Source organism: Mixophyes fleayi, chromosome 6, assembly GCF_038048845.1.
Source record: "Mixophyes fleayi isolate aMixFle1 chromosome 6, aMixFle1.hap1, whole genome shotgun sequence".
NCBI classification, from domain to species: Eukaryota; Metazoa; Chordata; class Amphibia; order Anura; family Limnodynastidae; genus Mixophyes; species Mixophyes fleayi.
Window position 1 is genome coordinate 226,622,468 of NC_134407.1, and position 24,749 is coordinate 226,647,216.

Sequence of the window (24,749 nt, forward strand, 5' to 3'; positions counted from 1 at the left end):
GTCACTCTTCAGGTAATGCTGCACCACCAAATTAATGGTGTGGGCAAAACATGGGACGTGCTGGAAATTGCCCATATTTAATGCCCGCACAATGTTACTGGCATTGTCTGACACCACAAATCCCCATGAGAGTCTAAGTGGGGTAAGCCACTGGGAGATAATTTCCCTCATTTTCTCTAATATGTTGGCAGCGTTGTGCCTCTTATTAAAGCCTGTAATGCACAATGTTGCCTGCCTTTGCATGAGCAGCCATTTTGTAGATGCTGCTACTGATGCAGCTGTTGCTGTTGCTGCGGAAGGGGATGCATCTACCCAGTGGGCTGTCACAGTCATATAGTCCTTCGTTTGCCCAGAACCACTTGTCCACATGTCCGTGGTTAAGTGGACAGTGGGTACAACCGCATTTTTAAGAGCACTGAGGACACTTGATCGTACTTCTCTGTACATTTTTGGTATCGCCTGCCTAGTGAAGTGGAATCTCGAGGGGATTTGGTACCGGGGACACAATACCTCCATCAACCCTCTAAATCCCACTCCACTGATGGCGGACACCGGGCGCACGTCTAACACCAACATTGCAGTTACAGCCGCAGTTATACGCTTTGCAATAGGGTGACTACTATCGTATTTGGTGGTCATGGCAAACGACTGTTGGACGGTCAATTGTTTGGTGAAAGACTTAGCGGTCTTACGACTTCCCCTCTGGGAAGATGACCGACTAACAGCAGCAACAGCAGCAGTGGCAGTAGTAGGCGTACCGCTGCAGGATTCCTCGGATGAATCCCGTATTGAGGAGGACTCAGTCTGGCTGGTGACTTGGGCTGCAGGACTGAATCTGATGGAGATTGTGGAGGAAGTTGACGAGGAGGGTGTTGCTGGTGTGTATCCAACTGGACCACGGGATTTAGGTGTCCCTGTACCGATGAGGGTCCTAGCCCCAGTTCCTGAACTAACCACTGAACTATGAAGGTTATTCAGGTGACGTATAAGGGAGGATGTTCCGAGGTGGGCAAGATCCTTACCCCTGCTTATTTGAGCTTTACATAAGCTACATATTGCCATACATTGGTTGTCTGGATTTGGATAAAAATAACTCCAGACCGAAGAGGTGCATTTTTTGGTCTTCTGACCAGGCATGACGATGGGCTGTTTCCCCCCCTGGTGCCTCATTTACAATAACCACATCACCATCCTCATCATCAAGTTCCTCCACAGCGCCAGCTACATCATCAATAGCCTCCTCCCGAGCCACCTCTTCCCGTACAGTGATGGGAAGGTCAGGCTTGACAACCACCAACACCCTTGGACTCGCCTTGGGGATTTGTGATAATTTCTCTTTAGAAGGCAGAGTTGTTTGCTGTTTTGTTGCTGACAGCATAACTCTCTTCAATTTTTTGTAGGGGGGGGGAGGAGGAGGAGGGCTAAGATCCGTGGGTGAAGCTGAACCACTAGTCATGAACACGGGCCAGGGCCTAAGCCGTTCCTTGCCACTCCGTGTCGTAAATGGCATATTGGCAACTTTACGTTTCTCCTCAGATGATTTTAAGTTTCTCTTTTTGCTACTTTTTCTTAACTTGGGCTTTTTGGATTTTACATGCCCGGTACTACGAGATTGGGCATCGGGCTTGGAAGACGACGTTGATGGCATTTCATCGTCTATGTCATGACTAGTGGCAGCAGCTTCAGCATTAGGAGGAAGTGGGTCTTGATCTTTCCCTACTTTATCCTCCAAATTTTTGTTCTCCATTATATGTAGCACAAGATACTGCAGAATGTGTGAACTTGGTAATATTGCAGTACCAATGGACTTATAATGCTGGATTGGTTTTGCAAATTTGGTTATAATTATTATATATTTTTTTTTTTTTTTTTATTTTTTTTTACTTTTTTTTTATTTTTTACAAACTTGGGAATAATGGGGAAATAACTATGCCCTTAGAAGCACAGAGCACAGGACACAGCACCACTGGACTGAACAGGACACGGCACAGGACCCAGCAGCACTACGGAACTCAGCAGGACAGAGCACAGGACACAGCACCACTGGACTGATACTGCAGAATGTGTAAACTTTGTAATATTGCAGTACCACTGGACTTTTACTGCTGAATGTGTGAACTTGGTAATATTGCAGTACCAATGGGCTTATACTGCAGGATTGGTTGTGAAAATTTTGTGGTAATTAAAAAATATTAAAGTAGTTTTTGGTATTTTATAAAAAAAACTTTTTTTTATTTTTTTAAACACAGGGGAATATTGGGGAAATAACTATGCCCTTAGAAGCACAGAGCACAGGACACAGCACCACTGGACTGAACAGGACACAGCACAGGACCCAGCAGCACCACTGACCTCAGAAGGACAGAGCACAGCACACAGCACCACTGGACTGATACTGCAGAACACAGCACAGCACAGCACTAAACAGCACAGCACAGCACTAAACAGCACAGAACTAAACAGCACAGAACTAAACAGCACAGAACTAAACAGCACAGAGGACCACCTAACACACCCTCCCTCTACCCTGATCAATGCCCGAGTGAAGATGGCGGCGACTAGCGGGGAATTTATAGGATCCGAGTATCGCGAGATCCGACAACGGGATTATGAGTCAGAGCCTCAGTTTCACTTTTGAATTTGGCGCCAATACCCGGATCTGTCTCGGATCCGACTCGGATCCGCAACGTTCGGGTGGGCTCGGATTTCAGAAATCCGAGCGCGCTCATCCCTAATATATATATATATATATATAATTTACTCCCTGTCAGCTCACAGGCTGGAGGTTGGGTGGAACATATTGTGGCTGTTTAGTCCGGGTGTCCAGTGAGTTGGAGGAAGCTGAGAGGAGACATTTTTGTGTCTGGCAGCAGGTATTTATATTTATTATAATACAGATGGAGCAGACTCAACCCCTGTTCCCTACTTTTATTCCCGATACTCTAACCCTTTTTCTGCTCCCCTGTGTAATCTCCCTCCCACCCCTGTGGCCCCTGTTCTCCTATCCAAATGTTCTTACCCCTTCTGTTCTCCTGTGTACTCTCCCTCCCACCCCTGTGTTCCCTGTTCTCCTATCCAAATGTTCTTACCCCTTCTGTTCTCCTGTGTACTCTCCCTCCCACCCCTGTGTTACCTGTTCTCCTATCCAAATGTTCTTACCCCTTCTGTTCTCCTGTGTACTCTCCCTCCCACCCCTGTGGTCCCTGTTCTCCTATCCAAATGTTCTTACCCCTTCTGTTCTCCTGTGTACTCTCCCTCCCACCCCTGTGTTACCTGTTCTCCTATCCAAATGTTCTTACCCCTTCTGTTCTCCTGTGTACTCTCCCTCCCACCCCTGTGGTCCCTGTTCTCCTATCCAAATGTTCTTACCTCTTCTGCTCTGTTGCGTATTCTCCCTCCCTTATTACGTATATTGTTTGTAATGGGGTGACAGTTGCTCACCGCTAAAAACTGGGAAAACACCATCTCACAAGTCCAGAAATCAGAGATCCAGTATGACCCTGAGGTAGGGGGATTAACATATGTGAAATGCTTCATTTTCATATGAAGCAATGTTGTAAGATATCAACACACATATAATGAAGTCACTGCTGTAATTCAGTACCATGAACAATACAAATTTCATATTGTCAAAGAGTTTTGATACTTTAATTGTGTTTTATAGCAAATGTTTACTTTTGGAAAAGGCTTTTTTAATAACAGTTATAAAAAAGTCTGAGGGCAGATCTCTCATTATAACGTAAGTTCAGTGATAAAGAACAGGAGACAGGAGAGGTATGGCACATGAAAAAACCAACAATTTATTTTTCATACGTCTAATATCCAGAAATGAAAAGAATTCTCTCACCAGACCATAGAGCAGGACAGGATTATCTGAGAGGAAGTAGTCAGTGTCTACAATGCAGCTGAATATCAACTTCTGGTGTCCTCTGTCCTTCCTATAAAGGGCGCACACATGCCCCTCACATGACCGCCATCTCAGTCGGTTCTCCAATCCCCATGTTAATTAAATTCCGCTCACTGGCAACATGGTGCCAGATCTTTAAGCGATAAAATGCAGAAACTCAGACCATCTGGCTCCTGATATCAGTTCCAATTTTACTCCTGGTATCAGAGACAGTTCCAGCTTTGCTACTGGTATCTGCTTGTGGTGGCAACTCTAGCATCTGCACCTGATATTGGTTCCTACACTACCCGCATGGAGGCCTACGACCAGCGAGGTGTTCGTATCGAAGACCATATCTCCTATAGCATGATGTGCAATGTTTTGTAAGCCTTGATGCAAATACACATGGTCAAGAGTAAAACCGTCATAAAACTCCAGCTACTAAGAACCACCCTCTTCATCCTCAAGATCACCCTATTATTCCTCCAAAACTACTGCTCATTCAAGCCTCAAACTTTACATCATGAATGGACACTGGATCTATATTTACTATGTGTCTTTATTTCCCAGAAATGTACTTGCCTATATTAAATGTACCTGGAAGGTGCCAAAGGCGTCCTCTAAGTATGTCTAACATACAAATCCTATTACAGCCACTCACCAGTCTCTAAGCCTAATTATAACATATCACCCTCTAACACAATATCTTATCCCATCTGAGTGCCAGACTCTGTCCATGATCTCACCTAGACCACATCCAGCTCTGCTTAGGTCCTACCATAAGGAGCAAAGCTTTGCACAACTACAGCTTGACCCACTAATGCCGCACACGTACCAGTATAAGTGGGTGCAATTGTACAAAACACAGCCGTATAGCATCATAAAATTGCGTTTGCACTGTAGGACCCCATTTTTGTAGCTTTGTAACTGAGCCCCTGGTGAGACAATAACAAATTACAGAACTACTTACATGAACACTCAACTAGACTGTATGATCTACTAGAAACTACAATAAGTTCCACATATCGGCTGTTTCAGTCTTGGTTGGAATGTATGTCATCAACATATGTTGATTATATTAAATGCTAATATATACTGTGTGTTGCCACCCTCTTTAATGGAAATTGCCTTTCTTCGTGTGTGTATTTTTTGATGTTTCAAAAGTGATGAACTTCGTGGAAAGCGTTTGCTACATTCAGAAAAAGGTTTCTCACCTCTGTGTATTCTTTGATGTATAACAAGATTTGGTTTATATGCAAAAAAATGTATCACACTCAGAACATGAAAAATGGTTTCACACCTGTGTGAGTTCTCTGATGTGCAGGAAGCTTTGATTTCTGTGTAAAACATTTCCCACAGTCAGGACATGGAAATGGTTTCACACCTGTGTGAATTCTCTGATGTCCAAAAAGGCTGTGAATTGTAAAGCATTTCCCACACTCGGAAAAGTTATAGTATGTGGACTAAAGTCCGAGTCACCAGGAGACCCTTCCTCGTGATTTGAGGGATCAGATGATATATCTGCACTGTGAAGTCCTGGATGTATATTTAGGGTAGTGGGGATTTTCTCCGGGAGAATCTTGTATGATGTAATTATTTTCCATTTCAAAATCCGGAGCTAAATTGGGATGTTCCACCAATGTATTCATGCTGCTGCGTCCATCTGCTGGAAATAAAATACATGTGATAGACATCTTGTTTTTACACTGAGGAACGGATTAAAATGCCCCCAAATTGTTCTACTATTAGTGCGTTGAAGACACTCAGTTGTTTAGCTTCTTAATTATTAACAATCCATTCCAGTTATAAATTACATACAGCATATATGCCTTAATAGCTGAACAGATAAAACATTGGCTAAAATAGAATACAAGCACATTACCAAGCACATTGCATAGTACCAGCCCCAGTAACACCCAGATTGTAGTCACATCAGTCAATGCCAGCCTCATTATATTTTAACATTCAGTCTAGGGGGACATACACATTCCGACACAGAGGGGACCTACAAGGAAAATCCGAATGTATTAAAAACCAATTTTAATATATAAAGATTGACCTCCAAAGCGATGCTGTACATCTCCGAACGCAGCAGCATGCTCACCACAAGTTTTTCCGAATACACAGATGTCCGGCACAACACTTTCACATTATCGCGACCTGAACCAATCTTGATTTAAAGCGGCAATGTCTGGTTAAGTGTTTAAACACTTAACCTGCAGGGTCCTAAAGAAAGTTCCTCATGTTAATTAGACCATTTCATCTCAGTGGCCAACATGTCTGATTAGCCTGTATACACAGCAGGGGGCCCGCTGCCTCTCTGTCTGTGTGGTTTGTTATCCTACCTCTCAGATCCTGTCCAAATAATGCATGCAGCATTTTTTGGGATATAGCAGATTAGAGTAAATTTTGTTAACTTTGTATTGCATTTAAATCCATGTTTTGGGAAACATATTGCATCCTGATACTAAAAATAACTCTGACGTGTTGGGGTCGGGGAGGATCAGGGGGTGGCGTTACCACCTGCTAACTGGTGTGTCAGAATGTGTAAAATGTACAGAAATGTATCATTCCATCTGCATCTTTTTGGATGTCGCTAGTACCTTCAACTAGTGGCTGTAACTGTCCTTTTCAGGACTTCCTGCGGTAATAGGCGTCAAAGCAAATTCCTTAAGCAGTGATGTTTAATGCCTGTGACCTACAGATTAGACATAAATCTAATGCGTTTCTGGCTGTTCTGCGGTTGGACCCAGCTTCCCAGTACCAACACTGTGCCCGCTACCTGCAGCTCTGGCCAGTGTGATAGGCCAGGGGTACCATCCACAGCAACCCTGATCTGAAGGCAAAAGGTCAGGGGTACCAGCCCAGGTGTACCAGCAAGTGGGTACACTAACAGCGACAGTTACCCAGGACGACGCAGTTCTGGATGCCGCTAAGGAGTCCAGTGGTGGCAGCAGCTTAAATCTGTAAAACCAGAAAAATGGCTCACACATTCAGACGCTTCCTCTCCTGCAGCCCTTTCACATGGTGGTCTCCATCTCACCCACACCTCCAGACCTAAAAGCAGACAAGGAGGTGGGGTTGGACTACGTCTTTCCACACAATGCTCATTCCCAGTTCTACCAAATAAACATTCATATCTTTGGACGTACAAGCTATTTGGATTTTTAACCCATTCACTATACGTGTTGCTATGATCTATCGACCCCCTGGATCACACCAATAATGTCTTAAACATTTCTTTGCATGGCTCTCTCACTTCTTATCTTCCGACATCCCCACCATCATCATGGGTCACTGCAACATCCCTGTTGATAATCCACATTCAAATTTTGCTTGAAAGCTACTCTAACTTCCTTGGCCTCTCTCAGTGGACTGGTTCTTGTTTTCTCTAGGTTATGCTCAGTTTCTGCATTCCTTAATACTCCTTTCCCTCTCTCGGATCATGACCTTATCAGCTACAAGCTTTATCCCAGTACTGTAACCTATCTGCTGTGAAACTCTACTAAGTCTTTTCATACCTGCAGAAATTTTCAACAGTTTTCCACCACCCTCCAACACCTTCTCTCCCCAATTTCTATTTTCATTGCCTGACAGTGCAGCATCTTGTTTTCAACAAATCCTAGCAACAGACCTTGATCAACTGGTTCCAGCGACTTTTATGTTAGTTGTAGCCCACTAAACTAATACAAAATCTTCAAAAACTCACTCGTAAAGCAGAACATCACTGGTGTAAATCTTGCACCTGTAATGATTACTCACATATACTGCTATCTGCCGCTCATATCCAAATGCTCTGAACTTGTTAAACAAACTTACTTCCAATCTCTCATCTATGCTCAGGCTTCTAACCCCAAATGTCTTTTTAACACATTTAAATCTCTCCTCAACCCTCCAAACCCTCTGACTACGATCAGTGTCCTAGATTTTGCTTCTTACTACAAGAACAAGACTGCATGTCTTGGAAGATACCATTCCAAGACGTTTCTCATCAATCCGCTCAATTCCTTCTCAGCACCCTCTGACACCCCCCTCTCTTAATTTCCCACAAATGAAGATCAGGTATCTACTCTCTTCTTATCTTCCTACTCTACCTCCTGTCATCTTGATACTACGCCCTCACAAACTGGTAGATCCCTGCCTCCTGTGCTAATCCCACCTCTTACCAAAATCTGTAATCTATCTGCGTGCTTGAATAATGATGGAAAGATACCAGTAATGACTACTCCTATTCTGAATAGCAGAATTCTGACCTACACTCTCTCTCTCAAATTAGTTGCATCTCTCAGCTCCATAGCCCTCCAAGCTTCTTGGGAGAATTGCCTACACTCGCCTCACACGCTTCCTTTTCTCATACAACCTATTGGATCCTCTTCAGTCATCTCAACACTCCACAAAGACTGTGTGGAATAAGGTTGTCAAAGATTTGATCACAGCTAAATCTAAAGGCCTTTAGTCTCTTGTAATTCTCCTGGATCTCTCTGCTGCATTTGACACTGTTGACCACTCTCTTCTCATACAAACGCTGCAATCCCTAGGTCTTCAAGACACTGTTCTATCCTGGTTCTCATCCTACCTAGGGTAACACCATTACAGGCCTTTATACAGTTCACACAACACAACAACCCTTGACCAACACTTCTGTGTGACTGATCACACAGCCCACTCAATACTTTTACCATTGCATTCTAGCTGGTCCAATGTGCAATATGATGTAGCAATTACCCTTTTGTATCGAACTCCCATTGTCCAATAGATTGTAAGCTTGGGAGCAGGGTCTATTTACCTCTCGGGCTGTCTGTATTACCCAATACTGTTGTAATAGTGTGTTTGTTTCCATTTGTAAAGCGCTACGGAATATGTTGGCGCTATATAAATAAAAAAATGATGATTATGATATATGTCCCTCTAATCAACCGAAACTAGAGAAACTTTGATGAGAGAGAAGGTGAGCAGCAGAGTAGGGCACAGAATGCAGAGTAGGAGAATGGAGCATAGCACAGATGGGCAACAGCAGAAGTTCAAAGCAGGATACAGAGACAGATCACATGAAGTGCAACAGTACAGAGGATCCAAGCACAGAGACAGTGTATTGTGTAATGACGGATATGTGATTATAGCTGCGTTTGTGTTGTGATGGGGTGCGTGGGTATGAAATATCTGCATTCATAACGTCGACACTGTTAAAATGTCTATATAAATTATGTTAACAAGAAATATGTCGACTGGTACAAAATGTCTATAAATTAAAGTATCAACTCAGTTAACATATCATAATATCTCTATTTACAAACAATGTCCAGAGCTTTATATATATATATATATAGAATGTCTAAGTAAAAAGGGTAGAGCTCAATCTATACAATTATATGATTTTTATTTGATATGTCCCTGTTATGTTCATTACATATAATCTGTATTATAAAATGATAAATATTACAGCCTCTTTAATAATAATAATAATATATAGATTTGCATGCTAAGAACCTTAACTGTATTATTATTTTTTATTATAATTGATTTTCTTGTATAGCTGAGAATATCAATTAAGTAACTTTTATAATCCTGTTTTTTTATTCATTTTGTACAGTAATCGTTTATTTTTGTGTTCTGTAACCTAATAGCATTTTAAAATCTTTTTAGATTATATTGATTGTTGTGAAATGTTTTTATTTATATTACAAGTGTGTAAGCTATTATTATAAATATCAGTAAAAACCAATAAAACAGGCTTTGTTGCATAACAATTACATTATGTGCGGTGTATTCATCACTGGGTCTCAAGGGTAAATGTACCAAGCTCTATATTTTTTTTTACTTAACGTTTTACCAAAAACTAATGTATAATATTAAATTACGGTTCCATTCATATAATATAACTATTCAACACACACATTGTTATGAGACAATATCTAACAATGACTTATTCAATTCATCAAATGTACAATGCATGTAATCAATTGTAAATCCATCTCGTTTGAAGACCATTTTTTGGGTTTGAATTCTTTATTACTAAAAAGGAAAAGAACACTAAAATGTGAGAGCATTTAAAAGAGTAACATCCAATCTGTGAAAAGAGTGCAAGGATACTTTGCAAAACAAATTAACAGTGTTATTTAAAGTAAAATGTCCCATGAAATATCTATCATAGAAATGACAAATGATAGACACTTACCTATTTTTTGGTAGCGGACGCCCTAAGCCATCAGTGGTCGGCACATGTTCTCGTCTCACCCTCTTCACCAGTTGTCTTAGGGCCTCCCGATTAGGAAGATAATACGTGCTGGTGGATGGCATCTTGCTGGTTACATGCTGGATAATTTGTGCCGGGGTCTCCATGGTATTTCGGGCACGTTCTTTGATCTCTGCCATTGCAACCGCCACATCTGTTTTCTCTGCCCTAGGTGGATGATTGTGCTCACCGTGTGAGAGCAGGTCCCGCGTCTGGGCCAGTTCCTTTGTGATGGCATTGGCTGGACACTTCCGAGATCGCTCCGTACAATTCCAGTAACAACGTTCCCCTCGCTGCCTGTTCTTGCTGAATAAAAATCCCCCGACATTAAGGAGCATACTTCCCTTCTGAGAGGGGACCAGGCGACACGACTGCTCTGCCAGAATAGCTGGTTTTGCTTTCAATTGAAAGAAAAATTATTTATCCAAATGCGATATTCACAAATGACCAAACTTAGTTCGCTCAAAAACTTATAATCAAATAGTTATAAACGTGAATTCATCCAAGAGCTCAATACAATCACTATGACGTTTGGATTTCTACAGAATTTCACCAAAAAGTAAGGAACAGTCAGCTATGTTGTGTAAATACATTTATGGGATTAGGAAAGGACACTATTCTAAGCCTAAATAACACTGTACGTCAATTCAAAGTGACCACGTATAGTGTTTAACCTTCGGTCTCCTTCCCTTGTCAGACTAACATATATTAAACCAGTGATGTGGCTAAGTGTGGTGAATAAAATAATATTTATAAATATTTCATTGCTTTAAGAATTGTTATTTTTAATCTATTTGGAGACTCACATAACACATCTTTTCGATATGTGCTCTTTCAATAATAAGTGTGTAACCAAATCAATTTGATTGACTTTGGATTCCTGTAACTATCTTTAATGTCTATTTATTTTGAGTGTGGTTTTTCTGAGGGCTGTAAAGTTATTTAACGTGACGGAGAGAAAAGCAACGCAAAGTGCAATCCAAATAATAGATCATAAAGGTAGAATTTGCGGGGAAGACGTAATGGAATTCTTCAAATCAAACCATCTGTTATGTCTGACTAAATATTCTGTTAGTTATAAGAATGTAACAAAGTGTCGTCGTACAGACTAACATGTGCAATGTAATTTAGCACGACCAAAATAAAACCTATGCACTACACAAAAGCTGCTCGACAATCCAAGAACAGTTTACAGTGATGGAATCTTAGGGTATAACATGTAATGAGAACCTTCACTCGGACCATCTATTGCAGCCCTCCAGATGTTGTGAAAGTCCCAGCATGCCCTTCTAGCTATCAACTGGTTGTCTACCAGCAAAGCATGCTGGGGTTTGTAGTTTCACAACACCTGGAGGGCCGCAGGTTGGACAGGCCTGATGTATTGTGTGTCGGATGCTTGTAATACCTTCATGTTTAGTTACAGAGAAGTTTGTCAGATTAAACAGTGTAACGTCACTTAGCGTGACTGAGAGAAAACCAATGCAATGCGCCACAATTATATTATTTTAATAACTTTAGATTTAGTTGTAGTGTATCTGACATGACTTCATCTGGATCACACTAAAATGAGCAGATATACAAAGAAAAATTAGTATATGGGCCACTATGAAAAGAACACGTGTCTTTAGCGATTAGCTTACTTCATTTATGCCTGTACAATACAATCAATAGTTATTTCAACATAACTAATAAACACCTCTAGGTTTATGGAAAACTATGTCGTCTTAAAGATCAATCAATAAGTCAAGTAAATGTCACAATAGAACTTTATAGACAATGGCAAGAGATTATGTTCCTGTTTTTATAAGATCTACACGACATAACCGTTTATACATTATCTCAGTCGAATGTCTACATGATTCCTCCCCGCTCTCTCTATATCTACACTAGGAAATCTCTCCCATCACTCCACCATGGACCATTCATTTTCCCTTCTTTCTCCTGCTCCCTTTCACCACACTTCTCTCCAGATGTCTCTTTTCTCTCCAGTATCCTATTATCAACCTCCCCATAAGTAGTCTGTTGCTACATAAGCAGAAACAAACTCCCAGCCAAAAATCCTCCTCCTATTTTTCTGATCCTTCTCATGTCTCTCCCAACCTTGGGCCCCATGCAATCCCCACATTATCTGCCCAAGGTTCCTTGTATTCCATTCCCTCCATACTTATCTAAATATCTCCACTGGCCTTCCTCCCCTTTACATGTACAAGTTGTAAAGCGAGATCTGTTTGTAACAAACTCACATCCATCCATGTTCTATTCATTCCCTCAGCCTTATTGCCATTACAAAGACATGGCTTACCTCCACTGACACTACATTCCCTGCAGATCTCTCCTACGGATGACTCTCCCTCAACCACACCCCGAGACCTGGAGACAGAAAAGGTGATGGAGTAGGTATCCTACTTTCACCACACTGCACCTTCTGAGTACCCACAGAACGCTCCCTCTCCTTCTCTTCCTCTGGTGTCCATATTATCCATCTAATCTCTCCTCTCCAACTTCTTGTTGCTGTCATTTATCACCCCCTAGGTCCAGTTTTTGCCTCAGTCACTTATTTCCTATCTTTTGACCTACCTACTCTCATACTACATCATTTCAGCCTTCCCATTGGCAACCTGACTGTCTCTGCTGCCACCAAACCTCTTTTACTTACTTCCTCTTTTTATATTTCCCACTCACTGTGATGGACACTCCTCATCTCTTCATTCTCACTTTCCGACCACAACCTACTTTCCTCCATCTTCTTCTTACATCATGCACCAAAACCCACAAACATACAGCAACAACGAATACCTTCAGCGTAATCCACTTCTTCACTAAAACTACTCCTCTCTCCTACAACTACCCTGCCCTCATATGGCTGCCTCTATCTACAACAAAACACTCACTTCAGCCCTGGACAAGGCAACTCCAGACACATATAGTATCTAACAATCCAAACTTCAACCCTGGTACACCAAATAGACCTGTCGCCTGCTGAAGTGCTACTGGAAGACATCTCGCTCTGAAGCAGTCTTTCTCCACTATAATGCTCTTTCACTTGCTAAGCAAACATTGTTCAATATCCACCCAGTCTTCTAACCTCACCCCCTCTCTGCCCATCTGCAAACTCCTCCGAATGACATTGCCACCTACTTCAAAGACAAAATCAACACCATTCCATGAGATATTTCCTCATCCTAATCCCCCCTCAATTCATTCTCTTAAGTAACCGAAGATGAAGTCTCTGCATTCATCTCATCCCTGTGAAGCTCTCACTCGTCTACCTTAGCTCACATCTTGAAAGTCTCTCTCTACTGGAACATTTCATTGCTCCTTTAAACAGAAGCTCATCTCAACAATCCTAATGAAACCATCACAACATCCATCCACTCACCAACTACCGCCCTATTTCTTTACTCTACTTTGCCTCTTGAACCCACTTGAGTACAATCACCTAACTCACTGACTCTACTCTCACTCCCTTCTAGACCAAGCAATCAGGCTTCCACCCACAACATTCCAGATTGCACTCACAAAACTGATCAATGTACTTTGAGCAGAAATCTAAGGGTCACATTTCCATAGTCATAGTCTGCTGCTTTCAACACTGTTGATTGCCCTCTTCTCAAGCACACCCTTCACTCCATTGACCTTTGTCACACAGTTCTTTCCTGGTTGACTTCCTGTTTATAGTGACTTTACCTCTGGCACATTCTCCCCACTATCTGTTGGATCTCACAAGGCTCTGATCTTACCCCTCTTCTTCTCTCACTGTAACCTCTTCTCTCAGTGAACTAGTTCGCTTATGCGGCCTCCAGTACCACATCTAAACTGCTGACATCAACATCTACCTCGTTTCCCCTGACCTCTCCCCTTCTTTCTGTCTCATGTAACCAACTGTCTCTCTGCTATCTCCACATGGATGTCCCAAAGCTACTTAAAGCTCAATATATCTAAAACAAAGCTGATCATCTTCCCTCCACCCAGAGTCCCCACCTCCGCTCACCAAACATTTCTCAGTCACCTACATCTTTGAAATATTACCACAATACCCCTTTTCTTAGCCAGGATTGAACCAAAGCTCAAATAATTCTCTCATCATCTCCACCTTTCATTCTATCTAACAATCCCCTCACCCATGCATATATCACGGCTTCAATCCATCTTAAATGTTGTGACAAGACTCGTCTAGACCAGCTACCCCTCACTCCCACCCACAAGACTTCCCCAGTGTCCTTACCCACTTATGGAATACCCTTCCACAACCGATCACACACTCCCAAAGCCTTCAACCTTTAAACATTCTCTAAACCACATCTCTTTTTCAAAACTTACCCTACTTTCACCTATATTGGGCATACTAGTGCACATTCAGAAATGTCCCAATCTCCAATCTGAGCCACACTCGCTCCTTTAGTCTCTGCTGTGCCCTCTATCAATTAGATTGTAATCTCTCACATGAGCAGAGCCCTGTCTACACTTTACTTTCATGACTGCAGTTATTTTGTCTAACTTGTATGTTCCTGTAATATGTATATCCTCTTTTCCCCCAATGCCCTGCAAAACACTGTGGATGATTATCTGAATTATTGGTTTCACATTTATTATTGTCATTGATATGTATTTTACACAAGGAAAAAAATAGTAATGTCACAAGGGAGTGCACAGGGAGGTAATGTCACATGATAATCACTATGGTGATGTCCCTTGTACTGATGTATGAGAATCACCAGAGTGTGGGGAGGAGACTGGTCAGATCTCTGGGCTGGTAGCACAATGATATGATGTGAGGAGGAGAGCAGGAGTCTAATAGGGGCTGATGGCTCCTGATGTATGAGAATCACCAGAGAGTGTTGGGAGGAGACTGGTCAGATCTCTGGGCTGGTAGCACAATGATATGATGTGAGGAGGAGAGCAGGAGTCTAATAGGGGCTGATGGCTCCTGACTCCCCCACTGGGCAGATACAATTCCTCATTAGTTTTTTTACTGACAGAGGAGGATGTAGAATAAAAGATTGTTGTAGTGACTGAACAAGGAGAATATGTGACTCTTTTCTGTAATAAGTGGTTATTACTCACCTGTGCTGATATCTGTAGGGATTTCCTCCTCCTTACACTGCTGATCACCCCTCACATCCGTCTCGTCTTCTCCTTCTATATCTTCTACCTTAATATTAGTCATGTCTTCATCCTAAGTAACCATTATTATTATTATCGTAGATTGGTAAAGCGCCACAGTCTCCACAGCGCCGTATAGTAGGTACATAAAACAGGGACATAGAATGTAAGCTTTCATTTATTTTGCCTACCTTGTAAGTGGAAGAGGGCACAGCTGAAACAAGAGGAGTAAACGTGTCTCAGAATGGAGATTGGGATAGTTGTGAGGGTGTATTAGTGTGAATAGTGTTATTGAGGATAAGGTCACTTCTAAAAAAGAGATGGGTTTTCAAAGAACATCTAAAGATTTGAAGGCTGTGGGAAATTCTGATTGGGAAAGTGAGTGTTTTGTTATAGAAAGAGGCAGCCTGATTAGGACAGGACAATGCAGTCATTGTAGAAAATAGTTGTTTTAGTGAAAATGAGAAGTGGATTGGGTTAAGAGTACTTAGGTTTCGTTGTGTACGTGTGGATTTGGGTGCAGGGGGAAGGGCATGAGGTAAGGTGAGGCTGAAGGAAAGGAGGTTGTGGTCAGAGAGTGGGAAGGCTAAATTGGAGAAACTAGAGATAGAGCAGTAACGGGAGAAGACAAGGTCAAGGGAGTGCCCATCACAGTGGGTGGGAAATGATGTCCATTGGGAGAGACCAAATGAGGAGGTAAGTGAAAGAAGTTTAGTGGCAGGAGAGACAGTGGGATTATCAATGGGAATGTTGAAATCACCTAGTATGAGTGTAGGCAGGTCAAAGTATAGGAAATAAGTGAATCAGGCCCCAAAGTTGTCAAGGAATTGGGAAACTGGACCTGGGGGCGATAAATGACAGCAACATGAAGGTGGAGAGGATAAAATAGACGGATAGTGTGGAGATCACAGGAAGAGAATGAGAGAAGGATTCAGGGGGTATGACTTGGAAGGTGCAGCTTGGAGAGAGTAGAATGCCTACTCCACCACCTTATCTGTTTCCGGGTCTGGCAGTGTGGCTGAGGAAGAGTCCCCCATAGGAGAGAGCTGCAGGGGATGTAGTGTCGGAGGAGGTCAGCCAAGTTGAGGGATTTAGAAATGAATAGATCATGGATGGATGTAAACATAAAATATATATTAATATATAAAATATATTAAAAATAATTAAAATATATAATATTTTATGTAACCCATAAAACATTGAATCATTAATTGAGATTAAACATTTAAAAGAGGATTTTATACTGACGTTAAATCCATTTCTCCGAGTCCATCTGGGGGACACTGCGTACCATGGGGTTGTATGAGGGAACATGAAGTAGGCACTTAAATAGTTAACTTCCTGCCGACAGGCTATATCCCCTCTGCAACCCCATGCAAACCTCAGTGTGTAATACAAAAGCCTGATGGAAGGGAACTCAAACACCCGAAGAATAATAGCAGAAGAGCAGAAGGGAGGAAACGCAGTGTCCCCTAGATGGACTCAGAGAAATGGATTTAACGGGAGTATAAAATCCTCTTTTCTTTTACCTCCACCTTGGGGACCCTGCTTACCATGGGGACATCCTAAAGCTGCCCCCTAAGGGAGGGACCGCTCTGACTGTCCAGCCTGCAACATCATACAGCCAAAACTGGTGCCCGGAGACGTAAAATCTTTAAATTGATAAAACCTAGTGAAGGTGTCAGTTTCACATAGATGCGAAGTACACGACCCCCACATCCTCCTGTAAGATTGTGACCACAATCAGCCTGTGGCTGAAAAGTCGTAACTGTTCACAACACAGCCCTGTCATCGTGGAAGATGAGATAGAGGGACCAACAAGAAGCGCCCCAAGCTCCGACACCTGCCGTGGAGGAGCAATAGCCAGGAGAAATACCACCTTCCATGTAAGGAATCTGAACTCTGTTGAACCCGTTCGTTCAAAGGGAGACCTCTGATGCATCGTAACATAAGGGGATTGAATATGCTGAAGGAAAGTCCACACATGCGGAATATCTTCTATTTTATGTTGAAAGATAAGATAAGGCCGACACTTTAGGGAACAAAGTCGTAGATCTGCATCCCAGCCATCCTGAAGAAATGCTAGGATACAGGAAAGATGAAAATTAGCCGTGTGGCAGACTCTTCGTCCACACCACTTAATGTAGGCAGGCCACATCCGGTAATAAATGCGGGCTGAGGTCGGTCTCCAAGCTCGCATCATGGTGTCTACCACTCTGGAGGAAAGGCCTCTGAACAACCAGAGCCTCGAAGACCATGCCATCAACATCCACGGAGACAGGTGCTAGTAAAGAACCGGGCCCTGCTGTAGCAGGTCGCCGCAAAGGAGCAGAAATCATCCTGCTACCTTGCTTAGAATGTCAGTGGACCCTATGTTACAGGGCCAATCAGGCCCTCAGATTCAACGGGCCGCAACCTCCGAGATTCTGTGAGGGACGGGGAGCCCCCCTTTTTGCTCAAAGGGTACTAGAAGAAGCAAAGCTAGGCCCCCCCCCCCAAGTTGAGTATCTGAAAAGTGTAAACTGTCATGCCCAGCCACCACCTGAAAAGGGGCATAAGGGGCCAAGGGAATGCAAGGAACAATCTCCATGCCATCTTCCAGCACATGACTTCTGCTGAAGGAAGTGAAGCGACCGTCTGGTTTCACATTATTGTCATCCTTATGGCACTGCATGTAAGCAGTGTGGAAAAGGAACAATGGGGGGGACGCCCCTAGAGGAACAACTATTTTGACCGCTTGATCCCACCTCTCCTCCAGTCCTGGGAGGACACTGCCCAAAGAGTTCCCACCAACAGCAGGCTTCCCCCTACCCCTGTGTTCATGGAGATGGGAAGGTCCAGTCAGGCTGCCGGTTTATCCGGGAGCCTGAGGTCTGAATGTGTTGTAGAGTATGGGGCTCTACCCCTCTGCGAATGACTCTCTCTAGAGGTTCCTACCGAAGGGGTTGTTGAAAGTACCGAAACCTGGGAACCCTATTTGGTTTAGTGATACTCACTGGAAGGAAAGTACTCTTACCTCCCGTGGCCTGACAGATATGATCTAATTTTGGGCCAAAAAGGACAGAACCCGAATATGGAAGAGCCTCCAGAGATTTTTTTAACTCTGCGTCAGCGTCCCAGGACCTCAGCCAGAGTGTCCTACGGGCCACTACTACAGATGCAAAAATAGATAAGAAAACTGAGGCTGCGTTTTGAGCAGCCTCATATAGGTAACCCGAGGCCTCCTTTAAATTCAAGGGGAAGAAGATCTGCGTCTTGTAACCCTGCTGTCAGCCGATCAGCCCAGGTCTCCAGTAACTGGGCAACCCACGCTGAGGTCTTAGTGAGGCACCTGCCGCTAGGAAGATGGATTTAAGAAAACCCTCCCTCCTGTGGTCAGTGGCGTCAGGAAGTGCCGCAGAACCCGGCACTGGAAGAGTAGTATGGTGAGCAAAACTGGTAACCGGCATATCCACCCTAGAAATCTGTTCCCAGGAGGCCATATTTAAAGCCTGCAGGGGAAAAAGGATAAAAAAAATCTGTGTGGTATAATGAACTTACAACCTGGCCGTTTCTCAGCTGACTCAGCTATGTCCGTAAGTTCCACTTGATGCTGGAAAACTGACCAACAAGAAGCCAATAGGCGTTAGTTCATCATGGATCATATTCCTTACATAGAATTGTGGTTTAGCATATTTGCATCATGGACTTATACAATCACTCAGCCTGTAGTTATGTGGGCTGCCTCTTCATTAATTAACCTCTGAACAATAAGAACTTATGAGGCAGCTCTTCATCTTGTCAATCATGAAGAATGCCCCAATCATACAAAAGACTTGTTTATTGGACACCACTATATCTAGGAACTGATGAGCCCAGGCTTGACATTTTGCTGCCATTTATCCATGAGTAAGCCGATCTAAGGCGAAACGCGTTGGTTAACTGTTGCCATTCTTATACGGCCATTATCATGGACATTCACTTTGCCAGCCGGAATTAGTGAGAGCGGCTCACTTCCGCTATACGTATGCGCACCCATCATCTCACCTAGCAAGGTTTTCGATCCACATCTGTAAGGAGATGGTGGTGCTGCAGTCTACAGCAGGGGAAAACATGATAGAGGAAAAATGGGTAAGTTCATCTACCCATTTCTCAGACTGCCAATGGTCGCCGTGTTCCTCTTTTTCAACACCAACTTCTCAGCTGAGATTCAGACATTTAAACTCTCTACTTGAGGAGCAATTCTGCAACTTTGCTATGCACAGGGACTTATATCGTTAGCATTGGTACCTTATAGGATTGAATCTGGACTACCTGTGTACAAGGACTTATCTATGTGCCTATTAGCTGTTACCGTTCAGGATTTCTGACTTATCTTTATTGATCTTTATTATTGGGAGCAGATGGCTCTGTTTATATGATTTACACATGCTGTGTTTTTGCTTTTTTTTTAAATTGCACTCACTGTACCGACTGTATTTACAGCCTACTGTGCACACTTCTTTATTAAACATTCTTACATTTCCCCTATTTCACTGTACATACAAATACTGCGCAGGGGAATTCAACTTTCTTGCCGGAAAACAGACAACCTGCCGTTTCCTGCGCTTAAAGAGATCTAGGTCTGACCGAGGTTCCTTTAGATCCAACAGATTCCATGCCTAGAAAACTGCCAGAACCAGATCCTCAATGCCTTGATTCTTTGAGGGTTTAGCCATATCACCCACCAGGGGGTGTCCAAATCCTCAGGAAGCTCACCTTCCTCTACCCAAAAACCTTCTGTGTCAGAAAGTGCGAGGACTGTTGCCTGTTGCGGTGTCGTGCTTGGGTTCTGGGAGAGTCTAGAAAACAATTTAACCGGTGCAGGTCCCTAACTTAAGACATGGACCAAACAGATCTTCCCTGAAAGAAAGGAGGAGATGGATGCTTGACCAACAAGACTTAGGTTCACATCCTGCCCTGCGGCTGGTGTCAATGGTACTGCAGACGCGGTTAAAGGGGCGGGAGAAGGGGGAAGTACCCCAGTCAATGCTGGGATGTCCGCCGGAAGGGCAAGCATTTTGAGTCAGTGCCGACACCAACTTGGGAGAAGGTGTGGTTTGTTTTTTTCAGATAAGAAAAGAGAATAACTATCTAGAGCATACTGTTTTGTTTGTGAATTACCCCACAGTACCTCCCAAACACACACACACACATATATATATATTACACACACACATACATACTGCATACATATATCCATTATAGCAATATAAATACTATGCATGTACAATGTGTAAATAATGATAGAAAAAGATTCTTAGTCCTTACAGACAGCAAAGTTCTAGCTCAAAACTCTTTGGAGAGGAGCCTGTGCAGCAACGTCCTGTTTGAATTACAGCCTTGGCTGCCTTGATTGTATTTCCCTCCTGTGAACAAACCAACTGCTGCAGAAAAGCAGGGAGATTTTCTGTTTATTTATTCTTCTCCCCCGGACCGCTCCTTTCCTCCTTGGTAGCTTGAGAATGCCGACTCCTTTCTAATAAGCCCGTCGGTGTGCTTGTGTTTTTTGTTTTTCTCTGCTGGCTCCAAGTCCTTCCCTTCATTTATAAAAAGACTTGGTATATTCCAAAAAGGCACCCAAAACGCTGCAACGCGGTGCTCACTGCCTGAAGGCAGCGCCGGGTTCAGGATGGGGCTATGGGTAACAGCCGACTTCTCTAAGCGGCCGTTACCTACTCTGATCCAAGCCTTTCTTCTCCATCACGCCCGTTGCTGCTAGCTGGGCTTCAGGGAGTCCTACCAGCCCAGACACTCTCTGTGTATGTGCTTCATACACATACACCCAATAAAGGTAAACCTGTTGTTCAGCTTCTTAAACGAAAAACTAACAAACTAATCCTTTCACGAACAGCAGCTGCAGACAGATCCTAGTCCTCTGGCACTGAAATCACTTTGGGGATTGCACGGGGTTACAGAGGGGATATACCCTTTAGGTGGAGGTAAGAGAAATATCAGTGTATAAAACATAACTACAGATCATATAGTGAAAAGTCACTTTGGTATTTAGTGAGACCCTAAATCCCATCTACCTGATACTCCTGTGGGATACTGTGACTCTCCGCTATACAATCCTGTGAATAAAGAGGACGAGGACATCTCTCTGGGGTATTTCTGTTACTGGATCCATCTGTAGGAGACACACAGAGACTGAATACATTGTTTATATGTGATTATCAAATAAAGTATTTCTGATATGTTCCAACCTTAAAGTTATTCTATTACAGCAATAAACCGGATGGATCAATGGAAAATGTCAAACACTTTTGGTAGACATGTTTCCCGTTATTTAAGGCGCTTACTTGTGTTAATTGTAGGATATTCCCCAAAGATATGGAACTATATATTTATTACTGACCTGTGCTGATATCTGTAGGGATTTCCTCCTCCTTACACTGCTGATCACCCCTCACATACGTCTCTTCTTCTCCCTCTATATCTTCTACCTTAATATTAGTTAGGTCTTCATCCTAAGTAACCCATAAAACAGTAAAATAATACTGTAATGATGCCTGATTTTATTAACTGAGATTAAACCGTAGAATATAAGTACAGTATATAAAACATAACTACAGATCATATAGTGAAAAGTCACTTTGGTATTTAGTGAGACCCTAAATCCCATCTACCTGATACTCCTGTGGGATACTGTGATTCTCCTCTGTACAATCCTGTGAATAAAGAGGACGAGGACATCTCTCTGGGGTATTTCTGTTACTGGATCCATCTGTAGGAGACACACAGTGACTGAACACATTGTTTATATGTGATTATCAGATGATGTGTATCTAGGTGGCCTCATAACTGCTCTCTCCCCCGGTAGAATAAACTAAAGTGTCCTCTTACCCAGTGATGTGAGGGGCTGGTGATTCTCCATCATCACGTCCTTGTACAGACCCTTGTGTCCTTCTAAATACTCCCCCTCCTGCATGGAGAGATAGACAGTGACATCCTGACACCTTATAGGAACCTGACACACACAATGGTCATCACCCAGACACATCCCCTGGTGTTACTGTATAATGTCCCATTCCCAGCAGTCACCTCTCCAGTCACCGGCTGAATGATCTTGTTGGTCAGTTCCAGGATCTTCTGGTCATTGTCTCTGTCATGTATCAGTGAGTGAGGATGAGGCACCATGATGGGACTGTCGGTGAACATTACTGAGACACAGGGATGGCTACTGAGTGTCTCACTCTCCTCGGAAGTCTTCTTCACTAATGTGTAATTCTGAGAATGGAGAGAGACCTCAATAATAAGGTAAATGAAAAATCCACCTATTTGGAGTTGTTTGTTTAGAGATTACCTGTGCAAAACATAACAGACTAATTTGAATAAAACTCCAATCCTGTATGTAACTGTTTCCCATATACAGGAAGATGAAGATGTCTATATAGCACTTACCTCTCCTGACATCTTCAGTGGGCTCACCATTGTGTATCCTCTGTCTATGGCCGGACCCCACAGATAACTCACCCTTTAGATAGAATAGTGCTTATAGCAAGGTGACGTTGCGGTGGGAGCTGCCAGTAGACAAAGGAGAATAGCCAACCCACTAGATGGCAGGAGAGGGAACCTTTTATGTACACTCTACTAGAGCGTGAATAAGATACAAGTAGACAAAGGAGAACAGCTGGCACACTAGAGAGCAGGAGAGGGAAGCTTTATGTACACTCTACTAGAGAGTGAATCATAGTTGCCAACTCCCGGAAACTTGTTTCCGGGAGAGGGGGCGAGACTGGAGGACGGGAGGGGGCGGGACGAGGCCAATCGCTGCATTTTGGCCCCGCCCCCATGAAAAAGGTAATTTGCGTAGCGGGGGGCGGGGCCAAAATGACGCGATTGGCCTCGTCCCGCCCCCTCCCGCCCTCCAAAATGGCGTCGATTCTCGGTGAAATCCGGGATGCGGGAGAAATGCCATCTGCCCTGGGAGACTGACTCAAATTTCGGGAGTCTCCCGGACTTTCCGGGAGAGTTGGCAAGTATGGAGTGAATCCGATACAAGTAGATAGAGAACAGCTAGCACACTAGAGAGCAGCTGAGGGAAGCTTTATGTACACTCTACTAGAGAGTGAATCAGTTACAAATAGACATGGCACATTTAAATATCCACAAAAGTGAAAACTATCAGCTAATAGCAAAACGTAATTAAAAAAAATACAAAGGTGTAATCATCAAAGTCTCATGAATGTGTCAGAGATAGAAAAACAACATACTGTGGGTAATGTAATAAATCCCAATGTTAAATATGATTTTTTGTTAAGGCCTCATAAGGCCTTTGTTCAGCAATTTATTGTAACTTGCATAGAAATATTATTTGCTAGAAGAGATTATTCATTTTTCTGCTGATTTGCAGTTTTACAAGATGTAAGCCCATGGCCTTGAGGTTAAGCTGACATAGAGAACACCTGAAGAATGTAACAACATATGAGAACAATAAGTAGCTTCATGTTCAGCTCATAGTGTGGGAGCTGTGCCCTTGATGATGGACATAGCATACAGGAGATAAACCTCCAGCCCCCCTTGAGATAAAAATAATAGGCTCATCTGTCCTTAGAAAGGGAAGAAAGTAAACACCTCAAGAATACGTGACATAGTTAATTAGTAGCGCTTCTCATAGACATTGTATGCATATCCTGCTATATTACTACAGATAACAGTGATGTCACAGACTCCCTCACCTCTCCAGTCATATCCTGCTATATTACTACAGATAACAGTGATGTCACAGACTCCCTCACCTCTCCAGTTATATCCTGTTATATTACTACAGATAACAGTGATGTCACAGGGTTACTCACCTCTCCAGTCATATCCCTGTTATATTACTACAGATAACAGTGATGTCACAGACTCCCTCACCTCTCCAGTCATATCCTGTTATATTACTACAGATAACAGTGATGTCACAGACTCCCTCACCTCTCCAGTCATATCCTGTTATATTACTACAGATAACAGTGATGTCACAGACCCCCTCACCTCTCCAGTCATATCCTGTTATATTACTACAGATAACAGTGATGTCACAGACTCCCTCACCTCTCCAGTCATATCCCTGTTATATTACTACAGATAACAGTGATGTCACAGACTCCCTCACCTCTCCAGTCATATCCCTGTTATATTACTACAGATAACAGTGATGTCACAGACTCCCTCACCTCTCCAGTCATATCCTGTTATATTACTACAGATAACAGTGATGTCACAGACTCCCTCACTTCTCCAGTCATATTCTGTTATATTACTACAGATAACAGTGATGTCACAGACTCCCTCACCTCTCCAGTCATATCCCTGTTATATTACTACAGATAACAGTGATGTCACAGACTCCCTCACTTCTCCAGTCATATTCTGTTATATTACTACAGATAACAGTGATGTCACAGACTCCCTCACCTCTCCAGTCATATCCTGTTATATTACTACAGATAACAGTGATGTCACAGACTCCCTCACCTCTCCAGTCATATCCCTGTTATATTACTACAGATAACAGTGATG

At 42.9% G+C, this 24,749-nt stretch overlaps 3 protein-coding genes across 26 annotated transcripts in view; 1 reads left to right on the forward strand and 2 right to left on the reverse strand.

The window, feature by feature from the left end:
* The window catches only part of LOC142160072 (uncharacterized), a 1,559,230-nt gene that overhangs the window by 1,451,076 nt on the left and 83,405 nt on the right, over positions 1 to 24,749 (forward strand). The window lies entirely within an intron of this gene.
* Positions 1 to 24,749, reverse strand: part of LOC142160107 (uncharacterized) — a 208,708-nt gene that overhangs the window by 140,813 nt on the left and 43,146 nt on the right. For 5 of the 7 annotated variants that reach the window (XM_075215061.1, XM_075215065.1, XM_075215062.1 and 2 more), the window contains 3 exons: positions 22,284 to 22,469; positions 22,086 to 22,164; positions 21,869 to 21,966 (listed from right to left, as the gene is read on the reverse strand). In XM_075215061.1, coding sequence (XP_075071162.1) covers positions 21,869 to 21,966; positions 22,086 to 22,164; positions 22,284 to 22,469 — 363 coding nt within the window. The remainder of the gene's footprint in view (positions 1 to 21,868; positions 21,967 to 22,085; positions 22,165 to 22,283; positions 22,470 to 24,749) is intronic. The other 2 variants (XM_075215067.1, XM_075215068.1) reach the window with 2 other exon arrangements.
* LOC142160657 (uncharacterized) lies at positions 5,466 to 21,516 on the reverse strand. Its single transcript, XM_075215518.1, has 6 exons — positions 21,504 to 21,516; positions 21,272 to 21,369; positions 15,183 to 15,294; positions 10,062 to 10,515; positions 6,876 to 6,943; positions 5,466 to 5,552 (listed from the first exon to the last, which is right to left on the reverse strand). Exons 1-5 carry the CDS (start codon positions 21,514 to 21,516, stop codon positions 6,907 to 6,909), a joined length of 714 nt encoding a protein of 237 aa, XP_075071619.1. The 3' UTR covers positions 5,466 to 5,552; positions 6,876 to 6,906.